We start from the raw sequence: 18,545 nt of genomic DNA, 5'->3' as shown, positions 1-18,545 counted from the left end.
GCTCTATTACAGGACTAAAGTTGCTCTGTCATCTATCACGAAGTCTGTGCGTGCGTGTGTTCAGCGCGGTGGGAGGCTGATGCAGTTGGTGCGACGGCTCTGTGATGGGCTGAGATGGACCGCAGCATCCGCGCGTGAGGACCACGGTGTGCTGAGCAGTGATGAATGGCAGCTATTCTGAGCTGGCAAAGATGGGCTCATGAAGCGCCCGTGATAAATGGATGAATACTAGAGGGAGCACAGCGTCATGCTCGTCTGGATATCTGCTGTTGTGCCTGTTTAAAAATGCATTAGAGTGACTAGTTTAACATCCGTTTACATCTGTCATGGAGCTCAGATGAGTGAAGACCCCTGTTTCGATAGAATGGAGTCAATCATTGCAGTTATTCGATGAGATAGGGATGTTTTTACCCCATAGCTATGGTTCCCTGTAGTGTGTTTACTGTGTATACAATATAGATTTAGTACAATAGTTCTAAATGTTTGTGTCACAGGCTTCTTCCACCTTCACAGGCGACCAAGACTCTCAACCAAACTACTTTAGGACATCCCAATATACTTTACAATGATATTCAATTATGACATTTAAAAAGCATATTTGGATAAAAAATAAAATATTATATGTAGAAATAACTGGTTTGTAAATAATGCTGTACTTCTTTAATAAATGATAAATTGATCATGAATAAAGTATGAAATTACACATTATAGATATGCTTTTAAATCAAGAATAAGCATTTATATCTGTATTTATAAACTGATTATTACTGTCTATTAATGCTTTATAAATTATGAATTATCTGTTTACTAAAGCTTAATTAATGATTAATAGTGTGCAGTTATTATAAAGTGTTACCAAAATATTTAATATTCTCAAATAAACTTTGATAATATCAATAAAAAATGTGAGGTCAATAAGTTAACTTTAATGAAATAAGTCTCTTTTGATTAATAAGGCAGCATGTATCTACAAAAAAAAAAAAAAAAAAAAAAAAAAAAAAAAAATATATATATATATATATATATATATATATATATATATATATATATATATATATATATATATATATATATATATATAATACAGTAAATACAGCAATATTATTACTATTTAAAATAACTGTTTTCTATGTGAATATATAGTCAAATGTAATTTATTTCTGTGATGCACAGCTGTATTTTCAGCATCATTCCTCCAGTCTTCAGTGTCACATGATCTTCAGAAATCATGAAAATATGCTGATTTGTTACTCAAGAATAATTTCTGATTCTTATGTTGAAAACAGTAGTTCTGCCAAATATTTGTGACATTTTATTCTTTGAGGATACTTGATGAAAAGAAAGTTCAAAGAACATCATTTATTTCAAACTAAATTTTTATAACATAATCTTTTTTTTATTGATTGTCACTTTTTATCAATTTAAAGAATCCATGCTAAAATTACAATGTGTTGTTTATTGACCCCCATGCAGAACTCTGGCTGTAAATCTTGTTTCTGTAATAATACAAGTCAAAAGGGAATAAAATCACGATTGTATTGTTTTATAGTGAACGTGTTTCTCTTCCACCAGCAGCAGCAGCAGCAATCACAGGGTCTGAGATGAGAAATACTGAATTAGTCTGAAGTTCTCCTCTGCACTGTCTAAAGCAGCTTATATTAAAACTGACAACTAAAAGTTAAGGAGCGCTTAGGAGGCACACACGTCCCGAAACATCTCAGGTCCACTACATTCACAGCAGCTGATAAAAAAGCCAGAGCTCAAAGCGCAGTCTTGAGTTCTAATTAATAGGAAGCCTCGTCCAGTTCAGTGATCCTGCTTTAATCTGGGGACCAATTAGTTGCTTTTGAGAAGGCGGTTAGTTGAAGTCTGGCTGTGGGCCGGAGGTCTGCGATCTCTCTCTCTCTCTCTCAGCATACGTGCCAATTTAGGCTCACTCGGCCCCAGTCTCTCAGGTCATTTAGTCAACAAGAAGGGGCTCGAGCCGACTGCTCGTAATGTGTCGCGAGGTTAATGAAGAGTTTCTCACCAGCTCAAGGAAAGCCTGCCCAACACCGTCTGATATCAAACTCAATTAGGTGAAGCGGTATCTTTATTCCAGTACTTCTGCCGGGTTATGTTTCTGAAGCAGACAGCAGGTTGTAATGTTTGTTTTGCCTAGTTTATGACAGCATAAAAGAACACTTACTACCTTTAATAGCTTAAAAGCTGATGATTTTAGAGAACGCATGAAGAATTATTGTTACCTTGAGCTGTTTGGAGCGACTCGCTGACATTAACAGCAGTGTAGTTGCTTTTAGAAGTCATAAGCCGCGCGTCATTTTTAATATCCGGCTCGTTTTGCAATGAAATTTACTTTGTATGATTCAGACGCCACGAATGTTGTTGATTTGGCCTTTTGAAAGCGAAACGATGGCGTCGCCAGAGCCTACAGCTGATGAATCGTCACTTTGCACATACTCCTGTTTCACATCTAATATAACCTGACAACAACACACTCGTTCCAGTTTGAATAGTAATGTCCAGATGGCCAAGCAATGATTCAGTCATTTGACATTTCTCTTGCTTTTCCTCCAGAGAATGAAATGCATCGACATCATCAGAAGGGGTTGCTGTTTGTCATCGCATTTACATGAGATCTTTGTGGGTGCATTTCATTTCACACTATCATAAGAAAGTCCATGATTAGCGCAAAAGGAGCACACAAGAGGTTGGCGTGCTTTATAATAAATCTCACAATAGGCAGTCTTAATCATTGGAACAATTACAGCAGTCATATAATACATCTCGTGAATCATGATATTAAACAATACCTGGAATAGAAAAAAAGTTAAAAGTTCATTTATGATGATGGCATGATTAACATTTCCCCTGATTGTGGAAATGAAGTTCAAATCAAATCAAACATTTATTGCAAAAAAACTAAACAAAACAAGAAGTAGCAAGTAAACAAGGTCATGCGAGAATTTTTGCATGAACAGCTGTGTAGCCTCTAGTGCTCGTTCCCTTCTGTCTCATCCGGTCCAGCCCTGTGTTGACGAGAATTAACAACATTCTTCTGCCTCCTTGATGAATACATCGTGCCAAAATCTTAGGTCAGTAAGCTTCCGGCATGCCAAGCACATCATATAGTACAGCCAAATACATCTGTCTGTTTGAGTTCCTTTGTTAAATTATCTGGATTCGTATGACAGGAAACCCAATCGTCCCTGATAAAAACCTGACGGGAGCGGCGTATATTCTGGAAAACCCACTCGAGCCTGCTGCTCTCCAGAGGTGATGATGCTCAGACTAATGAGGGGCCGGAAGGGATTGAGACATGAGTGGGAGGGAGGGCGAGTACGAGAACGTCACATTTCCTTCCAGAAGTTGGGTGTGTTTATGCACCTGTTCAAAACGCAAGGCTATGACTCTGCTTTAGATAGAGGCTCTAATGATAAAGTCTTCTGGGGGGCGAGGTTTGGCCCGATGGTCCTCACTGACAGTTTGAAACCAGTTCGCTTGCCCTTCTCCGGTGTTTTTGACGTACGCGGAGCCGGAAAGCCACTGGGGTTTGGCATTTAACCACTGACAAAAACGGTTAACATTTAATTGCGAAATGTCATAGTAGTCTTACATGTATGAAAATGCAATTCCCCACTGAAGTGCACAGTTCGACCCATCCTGCAATAAATAATGCTGTAATTGAGCTGCAATCGAGTTCTCTGTGAGCACCATATGACCCCTAATAACAGCACATACACTGCTCTTCCTCAGTTGTTTTTTTTCTTGTCTTTCAGTACAAATATCTAAATATTCTTAAAGGGATAGTTTACCCCAAAAACGGAAATCCTGTCATTGAAGGTTAGTTCACCCAAAAATCTAAATTATGTCATTAATAACTCAACCTGATGTCATTCCAAACCCATGAGACCTCCGTTCATCTTCCGAACAGAGTTTAAGATATTTTAGATTTAGTCCGAGCGCTCTCAGTCCCTCCATCTAAACTGTTTGTAAGGTATACTGTCTATGTCCAGAAAGGTAAGAAAAACATCATCAAAGTAGTCCATGTGACATCAGAGGGTCAGTTAGAATATTTTGAACCATCGAAAATACATTTTGGTCCAAAAATAGCAAAAACTATGACCTTATTCATCATTGTCTTCTCTTCCGTGTCTGTTGTGAGAGAGAGTTAAAAAAAAAAAGCAGTTTGTGAAATCCGGTTCGAGAACGAATCATTCGATGTAACCAGATCTTTTTGAACCAGTTCACCAAATCGAACTGAATCGTTTTAAATGGTTTGCGTCTCCAATACGCATTAATCCACAAATGACTTAAGCTGTTAACTTTTTTTAAACAAACCAATATCCCGGAGTAATTAATTTACTCAAACAGTACACTGACTGAACTGCTGTGAAGAGAGAACTGAAGATGAACACAGAGCCGAGCCAGATAACGAACGAAAGTTCACGAATCAAGAACCGTTTCTGTCAGACGCGTCCGATTCGAGAACCGAGGAGCTGATGATACTGCACATGTGTGATTCAGCGTGAAGCAGACCGACACACAGAGCGTCTGAACCGAACTGATTCTCTTGGTGGTTGATTCTGAACTGATTCTGTGCTAGTGTTATGAACGCGGGTAAACCGAAGGCATCGCAAATGACGCCATTACGTAGAGCGCAAAAGAACCGGTGAACCGTTTTCTTCAGCCGGTTTATTGAATCTAACTGTCTGAAAGAACTACTGGTGATCCGAACACCGATGCAACCGGTTCTTGACTCGTGAACGAGTCAGTCTATTATTCGTTATCTGGCTCGGCTCGGTGTCCATCTTCAGTTCTCTCTTCACAGCAGTTCAGTCAGTGTACTGTTTGAGTGCATGCATTACTCCGGGATATTGGTTTGTTTGAACTCAGAGGGAGTGTCAGCCACATTAAAAAAGTTAACAGCTTACCATATTTTCCGCACTATAAGGCGCTCCGGTTTATAAATGCAGAAAATATGGTAAGTCATTTGTGCATTAATGCGTATTGGAGACACGAACCGTTTAAAACGATTCATTTCAATTTGGTGAACTGCTTCAAAAAGATCCGGTTACATCGAATGATTCGTTCGCGAACCGTATATCACAAACTGCTGTGTTTTGAACTCTCTCACAACAGACACGGAAGAGAAGACAATGATAAATAAAGTCGTAGTTCTTGGTTTTTTTTTTTTGACCAAAATCGAAAAATATCTGTGTAACTGTGTTCCGAAGATAAACTGAGGTCCTACAGGTATTTCCGATGCTTCAAAAAATTCTAACTGACCCTCTGATGTCACATGGACTACTTTGATGATGTTCTTACCTTTCTGGACATGGACAGTATACCGTACACACAGTTTCAATGGAGGGACAGAAAGCTCTCTGACAAAATCTAACCCTTTAATTGCTCACCCTCATTTTGTTCCAAATCTGTAAGAGCTGAAACTAAAGCGCTTTCTGACCCTGCATAGACAGCAAAGCAACTAGAACATTCCAAGGGGCAGAAAGGTAGTAAGGTTGTTGTTAAAATAGTCCATGTGACATCAGTGGTTAAATCTTAATTTCACAAAGCTACGAGAACACTTTTTTGTGTGCAAAGAAAAAAATAATGCCTCTATTCAACAGTTTCTTCTCTTCCATGTCAGATTCTGCCACATGTTCATGACAGTAATGTGCATTCTCTGCTTGCATGCAAGGGGCGGTGCATCCAGGGTCTATGTCAGAACACAGGCTCCTGCACCAGCAGCATCACATGCATGCGTTGTGATTCTCTCTTGAAGAGAAGAAATTGTTGAATAAAGTCCCTATTTTTGGTGCTCTGTGCACACAAAAAGTATTGTCATAGCTTCATAATTATGGTTTAAACACTGATCTCACAGGGACTATTTTAACGATGTACTTACCTTTTTGGGGCCTTGAATGTGGTAGTTGCATTGCTGTCTATGCAGGATCAGAAAACACTGATTTCAAAACATATTTTCTTACGGGTTCTGAACCACATGAGGGTGAGTAATAGTGACAGAATTTTCATTCTTGGGTGAACTCTTCCTTTAAATTCAAGAGACTTATTTTTTTTTACAGAAGTGAAATGACATTAGATAAGAAGTTGTCTTTACTTAAAAATGTATAAAAAATAAGTGAGTGCTTAAAACAAGAAGAAAAAAATGCCAATGGGGTCAGAAAAATAGTAGTTTTCTTTTTTTATTTGATTATTCTTACCATGTTCAAAGCAAAACTTTCATACATTTTTAGAATTTTTGCAGAAAACAAGAAAAAATATCTGAAGTCATTTTGCTACTCAAGTAAATGTATCTTGATTTAAGAATGTTCAGATATTTGTACTGTGAAACAAGACAAAAATACTGTGCAAGAAAATATTTTTTTTGCAGTGTATCCTCTTTACCAGAGAGTTTTCTTATCATTAACTTGTGGATTTGGAGACATAGTAACCTTTGGCTCTTGAAGCAGTAGGTTGATGGGTAAATAAAGCTTGTGTATTTGCTTTTAAAGCTGTGCTGCACTGACAAACACATACTGATTGAGTCACGATACTGCTTCTCTCTCGGGATAAGATGGAAAGCTGTGCTGGATCATTTAGCAATATCATAGATATTTCAGCAATTTCATGGACATTGACCCAGACACGTTGGTCCCATACTAAACAGGACATCAAATCAACGTACATGCAGAGCATTTCCAATGTGTTTTTATTCATTTACTTCTCATAAATGTAATAATGACAGTTTGACTCACAAAAAAAAACAAGAAGAAGAAAACATGTACAAACACATAAAAAGACCCTTCGACTTGCACATACCAGGTTGGAGGACTCCGGCAGAAGATCTTCTGGTGAGGAGCATCATCACGTCGCCCACAGAGATAAGCACAGATTTTTCTGATGTCTTCTTTAATTAATAAGAAGTAACATCATTCAAAACTGTCTTTATCCCTGCGCTAGCATGTGTGCTCCTCTGTCTGTCGGAGGCACTCTGAATCCGAAGCAATGGAGGAACAGAGAATCCAGAGGAACAAAGACACTACAGGGGTGCAGATTAAGCAGGAGAAGAATGATCTAATCAGAGCTACATGGTGAGGAGTGAGGTTACACAGACTTACACATCCACCACAAACACAGACACAGGGCAGAGGCAGAGGCCAAGGGGAGAAACACACTCAACTACACAGAAGCAGCGTTCCTACCATGATGACTCTGAGACCGAACCGTCCAGTGCTTCTCCCCTGGAAGACACAACCAGGCAGAGTCAAGGTGAGTCAACACATCACAGACCTTTAACACCAGCATCATTTCCAGCAAAGCAAAGGGAGGCTAGTGCTCATCACCAAAAATAATGACACTCGTGTCCAAGTTCTCCTTCCGCTTGGCAAACCATGGCATTAATTAGGACGGAGTGAATCATCGTGCTGTTTTGCAAGAGAGAATGGAACTGAAAGAAATGTGTCACTCGGGATGAATGCGTTTTCAAATACGCTGCAATTATTGCTGTGAGCATTTGAGTAACTTTTGGGGGGTGGGGAGGGGGTGGGGTGGACCAAAATAACTGTGCATTCGCAAAAAAACATTGTTGCCTTTTCATACTCTGGATGCACATTTTCACCCAAAACCGACAAACACACAGCAGGTCATTGATGAGTGAAGCCTCCCACCTAAAGTGTTTTTCTTATTTTTCTCTCAAACATGTTTGAGTATTGTTCGCTGTCTCTTTGTACAGTTCCCATTTCTGAGAGACCTGTAATCTGCTCGTGGCAGGATAATAGTTGACTTCAGTATTCACTGGGAGACGCATCGAATCTGAGGAGGCAGCAAAATTCAATTTCTGATGAATTCAAAGCCCGTTGCATTCTGTTATCCACATCCGCCCAGCAATACATACAATGTAACTGATTACATATCAAATCCAAGTAAAGCCTTCATCCGGCTAGATCTCTCTAAAGACCTTGTGAGTTCTTTCAGAGCTTTGAGCTCGTCTAACATCGTCCCTTCTAGAGATTAATAATGAGAGAGAAGCACCACCAGGAGATGGAGATGAAAAGATGCTATGAAGTAGAAAACTGACCGCAGGCTAGTAGAGGTGTAGTGCTTTGATCCATCATTATTGATTACATATCTGCTTTTTTTTACCAATCATCCTCGGTACCTAAGACCACTGTGCACTATGACTTTATGACATACTAGGTTAATATTGGGAATAATGCAAAAGCAACTCATGGGATTAATTGTCACTGAGGGGAAAGAAAGAGATAAAAAAAATTAAAAAAATATTATTTGTCTTTCTTTTTTTGTCATACTGTGCACTTTGTAAATACATATCTGCATATTAATGACCTGTACATTTATCTAAACAATTATCCTTTTTTCCCCTATACTTCTTATTTCTGTATATACATTACATTATTATTTTTTGCTTCCTTTTTTTATATATTAGTGTTATATTACATCCCTACTGTGTTTTTCCTATGTATGTCTGCACTATGTTGTACTTTCTTCTACACTGGAAGCTCCTGTCCTCAAGTCAAATTCCTTGTGTGTGTAAACATACTTGGTAATAAAGCTCTTCTGATCTGATGTGATCTTAGCACAATAATTAATAATGACAAATTCTGCTGTTTTAATTGCTTACAAATCATATTTGAGCCTTTTTGTTCATTTTTATTGATGTAGCTGTATAAAAAGGACAAGGAATGGGGAGAATTGGTAACCTGTCTTAAAGCATGTACAATAAACACCAAACCACAATCTCAATCTACCTTATAGTTAAAAAAAGAACGGGGAAAAAAAAAGAATGGAAACAGCCATTTTCAAACCATTTTTCAAGCCAATTTTTTGTGTAAGAATACTTAATGACTTCAGCATTTCATTGCTGTATAAATGGTGCAAAACAGGAAACAATGGGGGAAATGTGAGCTAAACTCAAATGTGTGTATCAAGTCTAAACACCTTTATTTCTATAACATTTTAAACAATACATACTGTCAAAGCAGCTTTACAGTGATACCAGGAAAATAGTAGAATCAATTATAGAAACTCAACTATGGCGACGGTTCAGATTCTAACAGATTTTTGGTTCTGAACAGATTCAGATACAGTTCAGTGCTGGTTCAATTCAGATCAATAACAGTGTAAAGACCAATGTATGTTCAATGAATATGAATTGATCTTTTATGAGTTGTATGAGTGTGTATTAGTGACTAGACTGCATCTCTGGCACAACAGCCAACAGACTGGATTGAATGATGGACTGGACGGCTGTCAGAAACGGATTGGATTGAAATGCTGTCAGTATGGACTGGATTCAGAAGGTGTCAGTAACGGATTGGGTTTAGATGGTATCATTATTGGACTGGATTTAGATGCTGTCAGTACAGACTGGATTCAGACATTGTCAGTAACAGAGAGGATTCAGATGCTGTCAGTAACAGATTGGATCTAGATGCTGTCAGTACTGGACAGGATTCAGATGCTGTAAATAGCAGACTGAATTCAGACTCTGTCAGTATCTGACTGGATTTAGATGCCGTCAGTAACGGACAGGATTCAGACTCTGTCAGTATCTGACTGGATTTAGATGCCGTCAGTAACGGACAGGATTCAGACTCTGTCAGTATCTGACTGGATTTAGATGCCGTCAGTAACGGACAGGATTCAGACTCTGTCAGTATCTGACTGGATTTAGATGCCATCAGTAACAGACAGGATTCAGACACTGTCAGTATGGACTGGAGTCAGATGCTGTCAATAATGGATTGGATTCAGTTGCTGTCAATAACACTGGATTCAGACGCTGTCAGTAACAGATTGAATTCAGACGCTATCAGTAACAGAATGGATTCAGACGCTGTCAGTAACAGGACGGATTCAGATGCGGTCAGTATCGGATTGGATTCAGTCACTGTCAGTAACAGAGAGGATTCAGACGATGTCAGTAACGGATTGAATTCAGACGCTATCAGTAACAGAATGGATTCAGACGCTGTCAGTAACAGGACGGATTCAGATGCGGTCAGTATCGGATTGGATTCAGTCACTGTCAGTAACAGAGAGGATTCAGACGATGTCAGTAACGGATTGAATTCAGATGTTGTCAGTATCGGATTGGATTCAGATGCTGTCAGTAACGGATTGAATTCAGATGTTGTCAGTATCGGATTGGATTCAGATGCTGTCAGTAACAGAATGGATTCAGACGCTATCAGTAATGGACAGGATTCAGACGCTGTCAGTAACGGATTGAATTCAGATGTTGTCAGTATCGGATTGGATTCAGATGCTGTCAGTAACAGAATGGATTCAGACGCTATCAGTAATGGACAGGATTCAGTCACTGTCAGTAACAGATTTAATTCGGATGCTGTCAGTAACGTTGTCAGTATCAGACTGGATTCAGATACTGTTAGAATCAGACTGGATTCAAACACTGTCAGTAATGGATTGGAACCAGTTGCTGTCAGTAACAGATTGGATTCAGACACTGTCAGAAACAGAGCAGGTTCAGACGCTGTCCGTAACGGACTGGATTCAGACACTGTTAGTATCAGACTGGATACAGACGCACTTAGTATCAGATTAGATTCAGAAGTTGTCAATAACATACACTGTGAGAAACTGACTTGTTAATTCAGTGCCTCCAGCCTTGTGGTTAGTGAACAGACACATAGTGCAACTGTGCTCATGGCGACCCAAATTTGATACTCGATGTCAAGGTCCTTTGCCGATCCCGCTGCCCTCTCTTTATATAAAAAAAAAAATACTGAAATGGATTCAGATGCTGTTAGTAACATACACTGTCTGAATGGATCTGGATTAAGACGCTGTCAGTAACAGACTGGATTCAAGACACTGTCAGTAACAGCTGCAGTCAGACCGCCAATGAGACAAGCTCCACAAACATGTCACCGAGGTGCTGACAGAACAGAGTCACTCCAACTGAACAGCGAACTCATTCTTTCTCAACGACAGCAGTCGATGTTCACAGAGATTTTCATTTAGATTGTGACCGAGAGTAAACAGTTCTACAAGAGCACTGCAGGAGTTGTTTGCTTTTCATATGAACAGGTCACAGCATGCTGGAGTATTTCGAATGGAATCAGTGAGGTCAAATAGGACGAAGAAGGATTCTCACATCTCAGCCAATGATTTCATAGGCTTTAATGGATAATGATTTACCACAATTTGTTTGTTGAGTGCTAATCATTTGAATGGGTAGAGAATACTTTGAGAATGCTAACTATATATATATATATACTATACAGTTATATACAGTATTATTTTCATTTCATTTTTTCCATTACTTTTCATTGTATTTACTTTATTATTATTATTATTATTATTATTATTATTATTATTTAATTTCATTTTCCTCTTTTTTTTTTTTTTTTTTTTTTCTTTTTTTTTTTTACATTTAAGTGTACCCTCGGGTAAAGTTAAATAATCTTCCTAAACAACTTGATTACAGAGTTTCATCAGAGTTATTATTTTCCAAGCCATTGCCAAGCCTGATAATCACTATTTTAAACCCGGTTATTTTACAGTATTTGAATGACCACACTAATACTACAGACACAGATTCTGATCATTTCTGAATCTGGATACTGAGAAAGGCTGTAAGAATCCACATCCACAAGAATCCAACACACGAGAAAATAGATTGGTGTAAAATGCCCATTTAACCTGAAGGGCAAAAGTGCTGAAGAGTAATATGCATCAACATATCAAAAACATTGATATTTTATCCACACAGAGGGACTTTATGGCCATTAAATCGAAATAAAACCTGCACAAATAAATAATTTAAAGATATAACTGGCTCTGAGAATGCAAACACAGCAGAGGCACAGCATAACCATTGGTGTGTGTATTCCCAGCACTGCGCTGTTGTGAACGAACGCATCAGTAACCAATGCCATGCCAGTCTCACTGCAGTCAGTTACAGAAATGCAGCTTGTTATTTACAAGCTTTCTTTGTCTCTGCATCACCATCGTAAGCATCTAAAATCAACACTTGCTGTGAAAAGCACTCGGGTGGAGTAATAACTCACATTAATTAAACATCCCGGGCAGCAGTTCACTTCAGAGGAGGCCTTTTGTTCCCGAGCACAGAGGCTCACTTCCATTAACATATTAACAAATCAAATCCTGCATAACCGAGGAGAAGCTGTACATACTGTATGCCAGTTACTGTATATCTCTTATATTTGTCCGTGCGATATTAGCATTAGCCATTTCTGTTCATTCATTGACTTTTCAGTTATTTGTTAGATAAGCTAGTATCCGGCTCCAATAGAGAACTAGATGCTGTTTCCAGACAGCAGAGAGAGTCAGTGGTCAGGCCTGCAGGAATTTCAATAGGTTCAGGGTTGTGATGATTCATTGTAGTCAGGAAAGCACAGCGTGAATCTTGCCTAATCCTTCTGCATAATAAACACCAGTGGTTTAATTGGGTACGTTTGTGCAGATCTGATATATTAACTATGTCGATTTTGTATGCAGAACTGTTTTCATCTGTAATGAATATGTGCATGTATATAAATCCTGACAGCAAAGTGTGACAATCTGAAGCTCATCTGAAAGAAAGACACATGACATGCTACAGCGACTATAGCGGAAAACTGATATCATTAATCAGTGTGTTCTGAATAAAAATCTTTGATTACAGAAGACAATTTCAATGAATATGGAACAAAATAGGGCTGGGAAATCTTTCAAAATTAAGATTTCTTTTTGCTTTTCTTTTTTTTTTTTTTAACAGAGGTTCAAATTCCTGGGAATTTTGTTCCAAAATCTAAATGTGACCTTAAATTTCATAATAAAAATAATAAAAATATGAAAGATAAAAAAAATGTTTTGAAAAATAAAAACTAATTAATATTATTATTACAATACTAAAACTATTACTAATAATAATAAACCATAAATAACAATAACTATGGAAGCTATCTTTAAAAAAAAAAAGTGTGTTATTATGTTTTTAAATGTACCATGGTAATATGATTCCCTAAAGTGCGCTTAATTACCATGTACAGTACATAACCATGTCATTCTATCTGATTCCATTATTTTATATGGTGTGCAGTGACATCAGCAGAGCTACATGATCAAATATACAAAGGTGGTTGAAAAGCTCACCATAGAGGGAAAAATGCCATGGGAGACGGGATGAAATGATACTACTGATCGTGGAAGTCTTATATAAGATTTATACTTGCTGGACTTCACTAAACTGCTGTTCAAGATCAGAAAACCTGATCGTGCCAAATAAACAAGCACAAGTCTGACCTCTCCAAATACATCATCATTTATGATTTGAGCATTTCAATGAAATCTGAGAGCCACCCAAATAAAAGGCGCTCTAATGCATGCATGTCTTTGCTGAAGGGTTTGGAAAATGTTTTAACATCTCTCCTTTGCTCCGATCAGAGATCTGTTGCAATGCTAAACAAAACTCTCATAGTCACAGTGCAAAATCACCAGACACATTCCCATGCATCACTTCCCCGGCATTATCAAAGATCTTGCTTTCTTCACTTGATATTGAGTAGGCCTATGTACCAAATTCAAACGGCACCCAAAGAAGTCAAATTAATTATGGTCTGTCTGGAGCTCAAATAAAAAAATGTAGGCATGACATGTCGTGTCTTGAGAAGAATGAGTTCACGAATAAGAATTTGTTTGCATAATAAAAGAGAAAATCAAATTAAAACCAGAAGATGGGATTTTCCCTTCTCAGATGGACTTTTCATGAACAAAAGAGAAAAAATATTATAATGCAGGGTTACATATTTTCATTTATGACTGCTGTGAGTTGAGTTTTGTTGTTGCTCTGCACCTTTTTTCATTAGCTTTCTTCAAAGTTTCTTTGTCAAATATTTGGTTTTGTTTGCTTGTTGCACACATATGGGTGATTTTGCAACCTTATAGAACTGAAGAAATGCCACAGGAAGTGGAAATGGTGTATGAATTGGAATTACAGGAAAAGGAATGGACTAAAGTCTACACATTGTGGGAAATGAAGTGTTCAGTGGCACTGCTGCTTCACTGGGAAATAGGCTTTAGCACATTATCAACTGCTAAGACAACAGAAAATGTGAAAGAACACTTTTATACACACCCTTACGTTCCTGTAAACAACACAGTGTCTGCACACACACACACACACACACACACACACACACAGCTTGTGCAAACCATTATGTAAGAGCCTAATAGACAATGCTGCTCTGAAATCAGACAAAACCATGAGACAGGAAGCTCACAGCAGCAGAGGAAGTGGAAGTCAAAGCAATAATTTAGATAATGAAAACAATAAAAACAACTAATGCAGAACAATGGAGCAAAGGCTAAATTATCGACTTAAGCAGCCATGAATAGATCAGCTAGTCTGGGAGGGAAATTAAAAAATAAATTGCACAATATTTGGACTCTTTAACTGTAATCAGGACTTATAAAGTTAAATATATAAACAGGCTTTCTCTAATGTATTGTTCATGAAGAATGTGAGTCGCACAGAAGGAGGTGTTTAAGAATGAATGGCAAGTCGTTCTGAATTCCAAACATTGATTTGGTTCTTCAGCACTGCACCGCTCACAGCAGGTCCTTCAGATCCATCATGCAGATAATGCAGCCCCCACCTCTGATATTTGTCCTGCATCTCGATCAGTCCCTAAGGCTAAAACACACTTACAATGGTCACACAGAGGCTTTCTGAAGCCACTCAAAACATGCTCCCAACACTGGAGTGTCTGGGGGACAGACATTGTGTTCACAAATGCCACGGCAAAACTGATCAAAATCTGCTGCACGTAAATGTCAATAAGTGTAACTTACCCAAAATGAGCGTCAGTACCAGATGGCATGTCTAATATGCTTTTTAGTGACTGATCTGGGACTGATGAAGAGTACCACTGGGATCTCCAGTCAGCTGAATCCCTAAATTGAACATACTGTGCATCTGGATATATGCAGGTTAGACTTGGTGTTGTAACGACAGCTTTTAGTGATGGAATCAAATAAACCAGTCCATCACATACGGCTGTAATAATATATAATTCCTGACCACCAGTGACCTTCGACATATTCAAATACTGCTGCTGTGCATTACATTTTGGTAACACTTCATTAAGACAGTCAACTTTAGAAATCCTAATAACTCTAAGTAACTTTGTTGACTCCATGTCAACTATCAGTTTTTAGAGTATTAGTAAATTGTCTGCTTAATATCTGCTAACACTTTATTTTGATGGACGCTCAACTGACTTTACAGTACGTGTCAACTTATTCTACTAACCCAAACCCTAACCTAAAAGTAGACTAATTCTCTAATGAGAGTTAGTTGATGTGTAGTTGCAGATTTTAATTACAGTAAGAAGAATATCTGAAGTGGATTATTGAAAAAAATAAGTGTACTACTTTTGTTCTAGTATATTAACAACTGAACTCAATCAACAATGAACTGATTTCAGCTGAATAATGACTGTTGACTATTGTCTTTTCAGAGCTTTTAAGAATTGAATTGAGTTTTTTCTTGTTTAACACTGTAAAGCTGCCTTGAAACAACCTGTATTGTATAAGGCACTATAGAAATGTGACTTAATAATGGTTATCATCAGGGTTATATTCAGTGCGTTCACATATAATCTTGCACCATGTACTTGAAGACAGTTTGTCAAGACTGCATTTCATATCTGCATATCTTTGCTTCTTTAACTCAGAAGATTGAAAAATGTGTACTGTATATCCAGTGAATACGCATATGAAGAATTATAGAGTAAACAAATGCTATGAACAAGGCTTTTTAAGTGAAACAGTTGAGTGGGTGGTTGGTGAGTAAGATGCACTGAAGCACTTTTCAACACAAAAACCTGCAACTGTTTAGCAAATTTGCATGTATTTTAAGACTCTATGCCTCTTATTGATCAGTGTCACGATTGCAATGATCTGATAGTCATTATTTTTTCATGCTTGGTAATGGACAGGAAGCATGTCAATCAATATGGTCGCTGAAAACATCCATACGGGCTCCATGGAAACCAATGGTTTGCCATCTAGGTCAACACACAGACAGAGATTCGCCAATTAGTGTTTTTGGCGAGGGTGGCACGTTTACACCGCAGATATCATGGAAAGACCTGAACGGCAGGATACTTTCATAATTTCATTATCTTCACACATTGAGACGGGGGGAGAGAAAAGCGAAATTGTAATTATAATGAGCTCAAAGGCCAAGAGCAACTGGGAAAATCTATGAAATGAATCTTCAAGACACTGGAGGTAATTTGTTTTGAAAGGCGCAATCTAACTCAGTGAGTGGATCATGATGAATAATAACATTCTGATACAGACTGATATATTATAAATACACACATCTGGACAAGCACACGAATGTGAAGCTAAAGATGAGAGGAGAGATGCTAGAAACTCAAATTGCTGCTCAAGAAAAATCTTACATAAACCAACCAGCAGTGAGAAGCGGAGAGAAAGTCCATTTAAAACAATGAGTAAAAATAAAAATGAAAGATAAATAACTTGTATATTCAGAAAATATGTTTGTCTAACTGGACATTTTGGCAGAGAATGCATGATGCTATTGCCATCATTTCATAAATACATTTAGCTCCTGCCAGCTTTGGGCTGCACAAAAATTTAATCCTAATTATTAATTACAATTATTGCCATTTCAATATTTTTTTCAAATTTTGTCAGAATTGCACTTTCACATAAACACAAATGAAGACCAGTGTTGGGGGTTACGCATTACAAGGAACATGAGTTACATAATCAGAAGTAACTAGTAAAGTACTACGTTTCTCAGAAAATATCTGAGTTACTTTTTCAAGCAAGTAATGCCAGTTACTTTGTTTTCCCATTTACTGACTGACAGCACATTGAGAGATGTTGAGTTGTGTGCGCTGTGTAAACTGTAGATGTACAGTAGTAGATTCAGTATTCCTGCCAAATAACAGAAAAATCCTTTATGTATTTAATCCCATTTCATTACCAACGTCGTTGCTGCTGACCTTCGTTGATCCAATTAAACCATACTAATAAGCACAAATTATTTTAGATAAATATAACATTTGTGTTTCTTTCTTTCTTTTTTGTGATTGAGAAGAAAATGTTGTACTTTCTTCTCCTCTGTCTTATTTTTCCTGCACTGAAGGTTTGTTTCAGCTTTTTGGATTTACATTTCCTTCGGCCTGAGGCTTATTCATTTCACTTTTGGTGTGAGGGGGCTTTAACATTTGCCAAAAACAGAACTTTTTCATATTAAAAACAAACCAGGAAGCCCCGGTTGGATAAGAAAGTAACATAATGCATACTTTTTTATTGTAATGCATTACTTTTAAATGTAACTTTCCCCAGCACGTGATTTGCGAAACAATTTGATGTAATTTTATTGACCTTTATTAGAGGAGAACATCCCAGCAGAGATCGCTAAACTGAAACATACACGTTTGACTGTGTTTTCAATTCATGAACACTTTTTTCCACAAATAAATAACAATAAAGGAAATATTGTAGATGATTATGCTTAATTATTCGGGAGAAGCAGAAACCATGATTATGATTTAAATATGATTCATTGTGCAGTACTGTATGACTTCCATTAAAATGAATATTAATTTTACATCTAGAGTCTATAGATCTCAATTAAATATCACACTTATTACTGCACTCTATTAATGTATTGGGTAAAATTTGACACATTTCTTGCTATGCCGTACACAAATTCTTCATACTAAACAGGGAATTGAAAGCACAAGTGCATGTATTTCCAGAACAAACTTCTTTCGTAATAATGTGGATCTTCTGGCCTCAAACAGAAGTGACAAACGGGCCCCAGCTCTCATCCAGCGTTCACCTCTCCCTTGGGCTCCTGATAACTGATGCGTGACTGACTTCACCGGCTTTAATGAAATGTTTTCATGCTTGCCTTCACTGCTGTATCTCTTACAGAAATCTAGCTTGGTGAAACTCTCGCGGCGCAGATAGGATTTTTCTCGCGAGCTGACAAAGAGATCTCAATGCACCGTTAGCCGGCAGGATTCCGCACTTTGAGCCGTTCATCAGAAGGTTAATGTAATTACATTAAATGATAATTGCACTTGTACTGTTCCGTCTCCAGGAGATGAGTTCGAGATACGTGTTCGGCATCCACACTAACTTAGCATGAGCTGTTAGGACCTGAAACCAAACCATGCATTATGCCTAATGTGCATATGATGAAACTGACATTGCATGGGTTACATTTCCATAGGTTAATATTCTTCTGACTCACTGAAAATGTATCATGAGCCCCTTAATTGTGTTTTACCGATTCCCCTTACTATTATACTATTGTGGCACATTGCTTCAAAGTTGTGTCTCTAGTGAAGTGAAAAGCAGGATAAAAAAATGGTTTCACAACATTTTGATGTCTGTACCTGTGATTACACACATTGGGTGTGCTGTTACCGCTCTCAGAGGGAGGCAGGATCCGTTCCAGAGGATTTTAAAGGAGCCAGACACAATATTAATAATAGCGCAGC

The 18,545-nt window shown here is 37.8% G+C and overlaps 1 protein-coding gene across 5 annotated transcripts in view; it reads right to left on the bottom strand.

Moving 5' to 3' along the window:
* shisa6 (shisa family member 6) overlaps positions 1-18,545 on the bottom strand; it is a 52,865-nt gene that overhangs the window by 9,821 nt on the left and 24,499 nt on the right. For 2 of the 5 annotated variants that reach the window (XM_026277337.1, XM_026277338.1), the window contains exon 5: positions 7,206-7,244. The exons of the other annotated variants lie outside the window; for them this stretch is intronic. In XM_026277337.1, the coding sequence (XP_026133122.1) occupies positions 7,206-7,244 (39 nt within the window). The remainder of the gene's footprint in view (positions 1-7,205; positions 7,245-18,545) is intronic. 5 annotated transcript variants of the gene reach the window in all.

The sequence above is a fragment of the Carassius auratus genome, chromosome 12 (assembly GCF_003368295.1).
Source record: "Carassius auratus strain Wakin chromosome 12, ASM336829v1, whole genome shotgun sequence".
In the NCBI taxonomy this organism is placed as follows: domain Eukaryota; kingdom Metazoa; phylum Chordata; class Actinopteri; order Cypriniformes; family Cyprinidae; genus Carassius; species Carassius auratus.
The sequence above is the reverse complement of the archived record's forward strand: the minus strand, read 5'-3'. Positions and strand labels throughout refer to the sequence as shown.